Raw genomic sequence first — 13,334 nt, forward strand, 5'->3', positions numbered from 1 at the left:
CATAAGTACTCTAATGTAATAATGGAAAACAATAATGGATGACTTTCACTAAGTTCAGGAAATTAAGTTCTATATATTTATATGATATTGCTGTTAATGTATCAATACAAAATTATAGAACTGCAGGTCAAATCTACAACTACATACACAGAAACCTTGCATGATAACATTATAAAACAACTTATTTTTCTTATTCTTACCTCTTGGTTTAGAAGTGCTGTGGCAAGTGTTTGAACCTCCAAAGTCAGCAGGGAAGTTCCTCTGATAACTTTGCTGAGTGCTGCCAGGGACTGATGAATGCTCTGCACCAGGCGGATAGCATTAAACTGCTCAAGAATTATAAAAGACAGAACTGGGGAGCCCTGCCTTTCACTGGGAGGCAAGACTTTCTGATGTATGAGTGCTGAGCCCTAAAAAAGACAAGAATAGACCAACTGATGACAGCGTCATTAATTTGACAAAGTTAGTTGTCTTTAAACAAATTGCATATTGATTTTGGTGAACAATGAGCTCATAAACTGGTAATGGAAATTATATCTGGCATGCAACAGCTTATGCTAAAGGCTATGTATACAGCTTTAAAATACTAAAAGCTTGAGAGTTAATACATTTTTTTTAAGAAACCTTTTTAAACAACTCGTCATATAAGGTATAATGAAAAAGAAATTGCACGAGACAACAGTGGTATAACAATATAGTTTTGTGAACTAAAATATGTTCAAGAAAACAAATTATTTCCTTCCTAATTCTAAATTTAACAGATAAAACAAAAGTAAAATTAATAACCAATTCTTCATAAAGATGCATAAAACAATATTTAGCAGAATGTTCACCGACTTGACTCTCATTAATGAAGTAAGCTATTCTAAAAGGTTGCCTACAAATAAATAAAAAATATGCAGGTGATGTATAAAAAGTATTTAAAACACCCCAAAAAGGCTTAAAATGTTACTTTAGATCTGATATCTATTGCAGGATTCTGATTTGATTTTATTAGTAACACTCTGAGTAATACCAGGTCACTATAAATTCGGATGTCTCAAATTACCCATTAATTTCCCCCACTGTTGATTCAGCCACTGGTAGTCTGCAAAATCAATTAACTAATAATAAACAAACTATACTATCCTCAGACACAAAATTTCACAAATTCAGAATAAATTAGAGACATTTAGATTTAAAAGAAATTACAGCATATGGATTTTCATACATAGTTGATAAAATGCAATGTCAAAAGTAATGCTAGCTGAAATTTAACATTAAATATATATCTGGTTGGCTATGGTAAAAATTACATTTAGTTACATTTAAGTGTTTGCAATGATTACAGAGTTTAGCAATAAGGCCAGAATGGCAATTAATTCTTTAGTTCATCTCAGCTTACATGTACTGTATATAACGAAAAAATAGTTCTGGTTGAAACAGGTCTCATTTACATTGTCTGAACCATTTAAGACCACCAAAGTGGTCAGTACTATTACTCCACAACAAATGATAAATTAAAGTAAAATGTTGAATGAACGTAGACAGCTACATGAATCTGGTCCATCCACACTGCAAGCACTACTTTTGTTCATTTTCCTGATTATCTGCTTTAAAAAGTTGCATAAAAATAGCCTTTTTTATTATTTATTTCAAAGCTAAATATGCTGCTAAAATAACTATTGTATATTTTTAAACAAATAAATGAACTTTACCTTCATTCTATTAACCAGATTGCCTATAATGTATCCACAATAGCTGGTATAGCCCTATAACCCTATAAACCCTATATATACACACACAAACACACACAGTGGCAGCAGGTGAAAAAAATGTGGATGTGGTTCTGTTTTTGGGGTACAAAATGAACCAGCACTTATCTATTATAATAGTGCCTTTCACATTTATGTATCTATTATATAGTGTCTTTCATATGTATCTGTCTTGTCATTCTACATGCTCTTGTGATCCTCATCATAGTGCCAATGCACATCTTAGCCTGTCCAGTACCAGACTCATAGGACAAATCCTGGCTAAAATGCATTATACCCTTTCCAGCATTCTGCCCAATCTGAAGCCAGCTTTCCCATTTGCACTGTGCTTCAAAACTTCAGTCCATGACATCCAGGGTCCCTATATCATACTGATGTGGAAAGGAACAGGTGCAACTGTTTCATTTGGCATTTATACTACACCTGTCTCTAAAATACCTGATCCTTTGCCAACTTACCCAGTTCCCCATTCTTCCAAAACCCACACCATTATATTTGTACCCCCACCTCCATAATCTTCAAATAATGTGCACCTATGTCTGTCCTATAACACATTTATAGCATAAGTCCAATCCAAATCTTACTCTACCTCTGCTAATAGAGTGCCCTGTCCTTGGCCATTTCCACTGTATTCCAAAAATCCACATCATACAATCACTAGTCCTCTGATTTTCCCGAAGTCTTGCATCTCAGTGTATCATTAACCACACCCATAGAGTTATTCCCACCCTAATTTTATTGTACACTTGCTGCCAGTCTGCCCAGCCCTATGCAAGTTTGCTAGGCTTACCTCACCTGGCCACAAATTCACATTGTAAGATCCACAGATCCCCACATCTTAAAACATAACTCACCCCCCAACTACATCCACATGACAAGTCCAACCTAAATCTTATTCTGCCTTTACAATCAGGATACCTATATTTTCTTGAACATAACATTTGCCCTCATTTTCTTCAGGCCTGAAAATTTCTGAATTACTTTCTGATTAAATTGAGTCATTTTGTTAAGCTTGCCAAAAAAATTGCTTCATACTATTGTCTAGATCAGTGATTCCCAACGTTTTTTTTTGTACTGGCCCACTTTTTGTAACCAAAATCATTCCAAGGCACACTGCTGTCTTACTAACCACAAACACATATACTGTATATCTCATACACTTGCTCAACTGCTCATACGGGTGGGACTATTGGAGAAGCTGGTAAAAATGCAGCTCTGATATCAGCATTCACAGACACAGCACTTAGTGAACACTTTGGTGGCATTTCCCAACTGCAATACCCTTTTGCCCACTCCTCTCTGCCTCAGAGAGAACTCGTATGCCTTCTATCCACCAGTCCTGTGGGGCTCACTAATGACCACACACCCAGGGCAGATGGACTCTAGCAGCCTGCAAACATGTCTGAAGTGCTCAAAGTGCTGTGTCTGCAACATAGTGATCACAGAGCTACTTTTATGCCAGATTCTCCAGGTAGTCCTGTCCTCCTCAGACAGGTCTCGACCACCTGCAGAGAATGTCCTTCTCAGGTTCAGACCCAGGTGTGCTGCACTATTATTTCCATGGCATACCTTTATTTAAAAATAAATTTATTTCATTATTATTTATATAATATAAATATATATTACCTAATTAATTTAGGTATAGTTTTTAAAATACGGAGGGCAGCACCCCTCATTACAAACAACCACTGTAGATATATTTTTTTATGGGAAACAACACTTTCAGACCCGCTAAATCTCATATTCTGGGTCACAGGGACCCAGGCTTCTCTTGACGATGCAAGGCAAAAGACAGGAACCGGTTCTGGAAAGTGAGCCAGTCCAGTGCAGGGCCTCCGAGCAGACACACTTATACTAGTATTCATACAGGTCTAATTTTGAAGTCTTATTTAATTTAACATATATGGTGACATGGGATACAAACTGGAGTCTCTCAAAGAAAACACATGAAGACACAAGGAGAATATACAATCTCCATATAGTCGACAACAAGCAATGAGATATGAACCACGGATGCAGAATCTCTGAGGACACAGTCCCACTGCAGATATTCTTTTCATAAAAGGTTTGTGTTGAGTCAGAGCCGATACCATTAGCATCAATCTTTGGCTACAAGCTGTGACCACATTCATAATTGATAGAATGACTTTATAAAAAATAGTGGATAAGACGCAGATTGATTCTGTAACTTGGGATGACAAATGGAATTTATGGGATTAAGTGATAAAAAGAAATGTTTTCAAAAATATATATCACTCCACAACAGAAAGCAGCAGCATTTGAAATTGCCTAATGTTAGGTTACATACAATCTCTTAGACTTCAAATTAGGAGGTCTACCAAAATATTAATACATCACTAATGCAGTTGAAGGCTTGTTAAGCGTTTCATTTTTCTCCCAGATTTCAAACCTCAATACCCTTTCATGTGATGGAGATGCAGTTAAAAGACACTAGAAGAAAATGCCAAATAAAACATTACAAAAGCAATTTCATCTGTTATATTTCTGTGTATAGCCTCTAATGATCAAAACTGAATACAGCAAGTGGTTTTAGAGGTATTGGGTGCACAGAAAGCCATGCATACTGATGTTATGTTTGTTCAAGAAAGCTTGGTAAAATGAACTGCAGCTTCTCATGTTGTACGTAGCATAAATATGTTCAGGGTAAAAAGCAATATTATAACCTAATAAAAATGTGGCATTGTGACACTTTGTATATCTTGAGCTTAGATAACAACTGTGTGTGTGTGTATTTATTATTCTTTTTTTACAGAATGAAGGTTATTGCTTGTGACAGACTGCCAAGAAAATGAAGATTTTATACAAAGGTTTAAGGTATAATTTTGAGAAAAGAGGGTGAACTGGATCTAACCAGAGCAGAAAAAGAGGGGGAAGGCTCAGTTGCTTACGGTGGGGTTTGGAGGGTGTTGGTCATGACGTCATTTATTTGCATGTTCTTCTTTTCAAGCCTGCATATGCTGGGTTCATGTCCAAATGTCTGTTAATGGTGTTTTCATTGGACATCCATGTTTCAGCCAGTATACACTTGCCACATGTATACAGCAACATCACAATGCAGACAGAAAAAAGGACCCACGGTCTCTGATTTACATACAATTGCGACCGGTCATACATTTAAATGGGGCTCAGTGCACGTAAAACTCAAGGGTAATACTAAAACTGCCAGTGGATTTCCAGCTACAAATATGCAAACCATATCACAAACCGTCACCTCAGGAAAAAAAGATTGGTTCGTAAATTGGAAGACATTTTATATATATATATATATATATATATATATATATATATGTTCATATACATCGGTATTACTACTTTTGTTCAGAAGTATATATTGGTTCAGATATATACATTGGTTTGGATACATTGGCTTAGATATACACAGTGGTTTGAATACATCAATTCAGATACAGTAGACCCCCACGAAGTCGCGGTTCAGGGTTCGCAGACTCTGTCGTTCGTGGATTTTTTCTTAGAACCTAACTATTAATTGTTAGCGGAAAGCGCAAATATCCTCCGCAATTTTTTTATGGCTTTTTTCGTGGCAATACTGTGCTGTAGAGAGAACAGGAAGCAACCGCTGAGGGAAACGCGGTTTGGGATGGTGAAAGTAGCCAATCCGAGAGCGTTATTCATTTCTCCTTGCTGATAATTGACTGCTGCTTTGTGACACGTCACCAGGTGAGTGGCTTTACCACCACAGTTTGGGATGGTGAAAGTAGCCAATCCGAGAGCATTATTCATTTCTCTTTGCTGATGATTGACTGCTGCTTTGTGATGCGTCTCCAGGTAAGTGGGTTTACCACCGTGGTTTGGGATGGTTAAAGTAGCCAATCCGAGAGTGTTATTCATTTCTCCTTGCTGATGATTGACTGCTGCTTTGTGACGCATCTCCAGCTGAGTGTCCTTGTGTTTGCCATTTTGTTATTGTTTTGTTATTTTTAAACGCACATGATGTCGTCGAATTGCTCTGCACCTTCTAAGGCTTCTGGAACTGAGCCTAAGCGCCAGAAAAAGTTTAAAACCCTCCAGGAGAAGGTTGAACTACTGGATTTGCTCCGGGAACTAAAAAGTTATGCTGCAGTAGCGCGCCACTATGGCATTAATGAAAGCACTGTATGCTACATAAAAAGAATGAAGCAGTGATCTGGAGTACCATATCTGTAAGTTTCTGTGATAGTGCCAAAAAGGTAACGACTGTAAGGAATAAAAATATCGTCAGGATGGAATCTGCCTTGGCAGTGTGGATCACCGACTGCAGGAAGAACATCCCCTTGGACGGTAACACGGAAATTGTACCAGCAGTTCGCTACAGGAAACAATGTAGCAACTTCCTATCACAATGTTCCTGAAACCCTTAAAGAAAAGCCAGAATGACTCCCCACCAGAAGAAGAACCATACAAAGATACGACTCCTCCTGAAGCGCTTGAAGAAGAGGCGCCACCCAAGGAGTTTTAAATCCTGTGCATCATACTGCACAGCTACCTCATCATCATCATCAATATCACTCATCATTGGTGAGTACCCGAACATTTTACTGTATTTTAATCAAATGAAATTATTATGTATTTACTCTACTTATAACAAAGAAAATCACAGCGCATACCAAAGAAAACGCGCTTGCATGAATTACAGTATATATAGCGGTAACATCGGTATTTTACATTCTAGCGGTAGACATATCAGTACAGTACTGTGCAGTAGACAGGTTTACTTTTACATTCTGTTTTTAGGTAATGTATTAAGGTAATTTTTTAGGTAATGTATTAAACTGAGTTTGCAACGAAATTAAAGTGCTTTGGGGGCATACTGTATTTAGGGTTGAAACTATAAAAATAGGCATTTAAAAGGTATTTTTTAACCACATCCAAAAGTTGCAGTTTTTCACAATTCGCGGGTGTTCTAGGAATGTAACCCTAGCGAATTTTGGGGGTGTATTGTATATACTTTGATTGAGATACATTGGTTAAGATATGTATAAATTAGCTTGTATAGATCTGTTCTGATATATACAGTGGGGCAAAAAAGTATTTAGTCAGCCACCAATTGTGCAAGTTCTCCCACTTAAAAAGATGAGAGAGGCCTGAAATTTTCGTCATAGGTATACCTCAACTATGAGAGACAAAATGAGAAAAAATAATCCAGAAAATCACATTGTCTGATTTTTGAAGAATTTATTTGCAAATTATGGTGGAAAAAAAGTATTTGGTCAATAACAAAAGTTCATCTCAATACTTTGTTATATACCCTTTATTGGCAATGACAGAGGTCAAACGTTTTCTGTAAGTCTTCACAAGGTTTTCACACACCTATAATTTCTTCTGTAAGAGGCTCCTCTGTCCTCAACTCGTTACCTGTATTAATGGCACCTGTTTGAACTCGTTATCAATATAAAAGACACATGTCCATAACCTCAAACAGTCACACTCCAAACTCCACTATGGCCAAGACCAAAGAGCTGTCAAAGGACACCAGAAACAAAATTGTAGACCTGCACCAGGCTGGGATGACTGAATCTGCAATAGGTAAGCAGCTTGGTGTGAAGAAATCAACTGTGGGAGCAATTATTAGAAAATGGAAGACATACAAGACCACTGATAATCTCCCTCGATCTGGGCCTCCATGCAAGATCTCACCCCGTGGGGTCAAAATGATCACAAGAACGGTGAGCAAAAATCCCAGAACCACACGGGGGGACCTAGTGAATGACCTGCTGAGAGCTGGGACCAAAGTAACAAAGGCTACCATCAGTAACACACTACGCCGCCAGGGACTCAAATCCTGCAGTGCCAGACGTGTCCCCCTGCTTAAGCCAGTACATGTGCAGGCCCATCTGAAGTTTGCTAGAGAGCATTTGGATGATCCAGAAGAGGATTGGGAGAATGTCATATGGTCAGATGAAAAAAACTCTACTCATCGTGTTTGGAAGAGAAAGAATGCTGAGTTGCATCCAAAGAACACCATACCTACGGTAAAGCATGGGGGTGGAAACATCAAGCTTTGGGGCTGTTTTTCTGCAAAGGGACCAGGACGACTGATCCGTGTAAAGGAAAGAATGAATGGGGCCATGTATCATCAGATTTTGAGTGAAAAACTCCTTCCATCAGCAAGGGCATTGAAGATGAAACGTGGCTGGGTCTTTCAGCATGACAATGATCCCAAACACACCGCCCGGGTAACGAAGGAGAGGCTTCGTAAGAAGCATTTCAAGGTCCTGGAGTGGCCTAGTCTCCAGCTCTCAACCCCATAGAAAATCTTTGGAGGGAGTTGAAAGTCCATGTTGCCCAGCAACAGCCCCAAAACATTACTGCTCTAGAGGAGATCTGCATGGAGGAATGGGCCAAAATACCAGCAACAGTGTGTGAAAACCTTGTGAAGACTTACAGAAAACGTTTGACCTCTGTCATTGCCAATAAAGGGTATATAACAAAGTATTGAGATGAACTTTTGTTATTGACCAAATACTTTTTTTCCACCATAATTTGCAAATAAATTCTTCAAAAATCAGACAATGTGATTTTCTGGATTATTTTTTCTCATTTTGTCTCTCATAGTTGAGGTATACCTATGATGAAAATTACAGGCCTCTCTCCTCTTTTTAAGTGGGAGAACTTGCACAATTGGTGGCTGACTAAATACTTTTTTTCCCCACTGTATATACATTGGTTGAATATATACATTGGTTTGAATACATCCGTTCAAATATACAGGTATACATTGGTTAAGATATATATATTGGTTTAAATAGATCAGTTTGGATATATAAGTCGGTTCAGATATATACGTTGGTTTGAACAGAATGGTTGGGATTTATGGACAGGCACAGCACTGCTACCTAAGTTTAGCATCTCCCTTTCGTTCCATCATTGCTTCAACATTGTCGTCACTATTGTACATATTTTATACAAGTAGCATATGCTTGTTGGTCACGTTTTATTTTGTAAGCCGTCTTGGTTGGAGGTCCTCGACTCCAAGGCACTTGTCTTTTGTTTCATTATTTAAAACACTCGCACAGAGATACCTGCCTCCTCACACTGCTCCATCCTGCACTGGGTCGTTCCTTGCGCCTCGCTGGCTCCCTCTTGTCACTCCCATGACAGATTCTTCTCAGAAAGCATCAATCGCAACTGCAGTACATCCCATTTTTTCACCTCATGAAACATTTGCTTGTTATTGACCAAAAGCCTCTCGGTGATTTCTGTTATTCCTTACTGGCAGCATTTAATTAAAGGAAAGATAGGAGTCATATTTGCTAAAAGAACGTTATCGAGGAAAATACTGTAGTTGCACTATTTCTTCTGAATACTGATTAGGGATCAGAATGATCAGAATATTCCTGCTTCACAAATAACTGATGTTTATTATTTATTTATTTATTTTTTTAATATTTTATTAATTTTTATTGTAATCATTCCATACAAATAGATCAATTTATAACCAAACAAATTAAAGACAAATCAAACCCCACCCCTGAGAAAGAGAGCTAAATAACTGATGTTTAACTCCTTTAAAACAGATAAAACCACACATAAACACACTCACACACACACACTCAAAACTCTCAAATCGTCGGTTACACATACTACTGATTAACACTAGAATTACCAGAGCCTACGAAAAAACTCGTAGATCCGGCCCACCTTAAATTGCTTCTTAAAACCATTCTCACCTCTCCGCCAGCGTCTTTTGTCATCTAAATGTACTGATAAAGACAAGCTGCAAACAGCCGGCTATTCCATTCCCCCACCGACTTAGAACGTAAACAAACTTTTTCCAGCTCATGTCTTGATTGATTAGCTGGGAGTGAAGTGGAGTTTTAGAGTAGAAATAATAAATCGTTATTTGGAACACACACATTTCATGTGTGTTGTGTTTCTACAGTAATCTGTGTAAACACATTGTTAATACAGAAACTATTCTAGTAACAAAATGTAGGCATAAACTATATAATGTATGAAGCCTGAAGTCCAAATATCAAAGAAACACTTTCACAAAAGATACAAAAAAAAAAAAGCCGCTGCCAAAAAAAGCCGCCTTAGTGTGCGACATTGACACCCATTTACTATAACTGCTGCCGTGGCGCAACAGTATCAGTTGCTGACTGGCAATCAGAAGGTCACGAGTTCGATCCTGCATTACTCCCTTTTCTGACGTGTTCTTATTTTTACTGTTTCAGAATAAAAAGATACATTTGATTTCAGTCTGTAACAGCCGGTGTAATTTATGAAGGTTAGCTTTATTTATTTATTTTTTAAATTTTTTAATTCACTTTTCATTCTCTGTCGCGTTCAGGATCCTTCCCTAGCCCACCTGACATCACATAAAGACGTGCCATAGCTCTGCAGTTTATCACGATACATACGACCATGTGTTTTTTTTCCCACAATCTTGCCAGTCTCCACATGTTGCAGTATGCTGTTTCTTTTGTACTCCAGGAAAAGCAGAGGAAAGCATAGTAAAGAGCAGTCACTTCAGCGCTATATGCAATCATCAGACACTCCCCATCTGACACTGCTGTTTTCACATAAAGACGCGCTAAAGCTCTGCAGTGTACTTGTGGCTTCATTGTCGTACCAATGCTTGCGAACTGAAGTGTCTGCATGCACTTTTCGTGGCATTATACGCATATTTTTTGAGCATGCCCATGTAGCTCAAACACAGGAACATATGTTGATGTAAAAGTATAACAAAACAAGTGCACTTTTATTCAAGACTATAACCGAAGAAAAAAGAAAGCAAGTTACAGTAGGCGGTTGATATGACAGCTTGCGTGGTGCAATGCTAAGAACTGCTGATTTCCATTACGTGCTATATAACTGTTAACATTTGAATCTGATGATTGCATATAGCACAAGAACATGCAGGTGTCCAGTTGCTGCGTGCTACAACGCACATTTTAAAAAAAGAAAGAGACAAATATATGTGACGTTTTGAAGAAATCATTTTATGCCACGAATAGTACCAATCAGAAAACATCGTCAAAGTAATGCAATATTATTTGAAAACGAACAGCATCAGGTTGGGTGTGAAGTTATACTGGCGCTGTTTGAGTCAGATCAGAAGCTGAATAAGCTGAACAAGCTCCTGTTCTGACTCTAAGTAAAAAGCATGAATTAATCAACAGAAATAACTGCGATCGACATTTTAAACTTAACGATTTACAGTGCATACCAATTTATAAATTTTATGTCCGTTTGAGGAAAAAAAAAAACACTTTCTCCAAAGCTGGGAATTGAACTCGCGGCTTTGTAGCATGACAGGGTTTCTGTGCTCCAAGTCAGCAAATCTTTGCGTTAAGCCACGGAAAGAGTTGTAGTATCCTTGAACCTTTTGTGAAAGTGTTTATTTGATGTTTGGACTTCAGGCTTCACACATTCTATAGTTTATGCCTACATTTTGTAACATTTATTACTAAAATATGAAAATGTTTCTGTTTTAGCAATGTGTTTACACAGATTACTGTAGAAACGGAACACATATGAAATGCGTGTATTCCAAATAACAATCTATTATTTCCATTCTAAAACTCCAGCAGTGCAGTCACTCCCAGATAATCAAACAAAGCATGAGCTGGGAAAACTTAGTGAGCGTTCTGCGACAGTGGGGGATGGAGTAGCCGGCTACTTACTGCTCGTCTTAATCGGCACATTTAGAAGACAAAAGAGAGTTGAGAACGGTTTTAAGGTGGGCCGGATTTACGAGTTTTTTCGTAGACTCTGGTAATTCTAGTGTTAAGCGTATCTGTGAGGAGTGATAATTTTTCCGCCCCATAAAGCATTACGACATTTATTTACACAAACACATAAATATTTTTTAGTGCTAGGCAGAAATTCAAATTTTTAATCGCAATTAATTGCATGATTGTCTGCGATTTAATCACAATTAATCATGATTTAATCGCAGACAATCACAACAATCACATTATGTGCAAAATTCAATAATGAACTCAAAAGTAGTGTATTGTGTGTATTTGGTTTGCAAACACTTTAACAGCAGTATTCCCTTTACATAGTAGCAGTTAAAATATTTCTTATAAATCTCAAATTAAACATTAATGTAATCAAATTAAATATAAAACCAAAGCTATTTGCCACTGCCAGGGCATTAACGTTTTATCTACCGTGTTTCCCAGAAAATAAGACCTACTCCGAAAATAAGCCCTAGCATGATTTTCAGGCTGCTCTGTAATATAAGCCCTAACCCAAAAATAAGCCCTAGTCAAGATCGTCAGCTGAAAAGTAAGGCGCCTAAGGCCAGATTTATACTTCACGCGATGCAATGCGTGCGCCCGAAACATCCATTAAATTCCGAGGACAACTTGCCACAATATCTCTGAAAAGGATGTTTAATGATTACATCCATCAATTCGGGATACACCCATTCCAGCAGCATCGGCGCAAGACAAACAAAATTCCTGAATGGGGCATCAGCTCATCCCCCAGCGCGCTAGATGGCAGGCCCCCTGGGCTGCTGTGGCTCCAAGAATTCCTGCAGGGCTTCATGGGAGTTAGAGTTCGGGACAGCCCTGTTGGGTTCTGTGGGGGCTGCCAGGGGGAGCTGAAGAGCTCTACAATGGGCTTCCATCTCACCTAGGAGTGATTCCAGATCTGGCTAACGAGCCAGCTGAAGCACTCCCAGGAGCAGCAGAAAAGGAGATGCCTCACTTCACTACTTCACTCTGGGAAGCAGAGTCAGGTAGAAGAAGGACGATGCTTGCCAATGGAGGAGTAGAGGCAGAAGGAGAAAAAGAGAGAGGAATGAAGAAAGGACTGTGCTGAATTGTGCTTGGTGCGTGTACTGTGCTGCTGTGGGGAGCAAGGAAAAAGCACTTCCCCACTGAAATAAACCTGTGCTGTGTAAGACTTGTGCCTGTGTCTGGTGTGGCTGGAGTGCCCTGGTGGCCACAATATTTTATATATATATATATATATATATATATATATATATATATATATAAAATCAAGTTGATTATAAAAAAGAATCCAGCAATAATCCAATGTTGAGTGTTTACTGCTCAGCAAAGACATTTCAGTGGTCTTTTCTTCTATTTTAATTAAGCATTTAAAGAGCATTTAATGTTAAGATTAGAGAAATCTTTGTAAATATAATCGATAAAGAGCTTAAATATATCAAGTATACACAATTGCAAAAGCTAGTTGCTGTTCTGATTTTGATCTAATATTTCAAAAAGCTAGAATGGGCCTCAAAAGACTGACATGTTAATGAAAGTCCTTGCAATGTTTTGCTAGTGTCAACCCTAAACCTGAGGACAGCTCAATTATTCTCGCAAAAGGCAATCCTTTTTTCATCTATCTAATGTCTTACCGTATTAAGCTTTTTCCAGAGGTTAAGGACTGGGGAAAGCTCGTTTGTCCAAATTTCCCTGTCGAACTTAGAGCCAGCTGTGACTGATCTGTTTAGGATTCGCAGTTGGGAAATTACCTAGAAATAAAGAGATAATGGAACATAGTGTTAATGTGTCAGTCTACTTTTAGCATTAACACATTTTAAAATGAAGCTCACTGAAAACACAAGAGCAGACAATCCCAATATAAGGAATA

General features: G+C 38.1%; 1 protein-coding gene across 3 annotated transcripts in view; it reads right to left on the reverse strand.

Moving 5' to 3' along the window:
• Positions 1–13,334, reverse strand: part of LOC114651221 (cytoplasmic dynein 2 heavy chain 1) — a 462,099-nt gene that overhangs the window by 76,091 nt on the left and 372,674 nt on the right. For all 3 annotated transcript variants that reach the window (XM_051926883.1, XM_051926882.1, XM_051926881.1), the window contains 2 exons: positions 13,099–13,215; positions 201–410 (listed from right to left, as the gene is read on the reverse strand). In XM_051926883.1, the coding sequence (XP_051782843.1) occupies positions 201–410; positions 13,099–13,215 (327 nt within the window). The remainder of the gene's footprint in view (positions 1–200; positions 411–13,098; positions 13,216–13,334) is intronic.

This window comes from Erpetoichthys calabaricus, chromosome 4 (genome assembly GCF_900747795.2).
Source record: "Erpetoichthys calabaricus chromosome 4, fErpCal1.3, whole genome shotgun sequence".
NCBI lineage: Eukaryota > Metazoa > Chordata > Cladistia > Polypteriformes > Polypteridae > Erpetoichthys > Erpetoichthys calabaricus.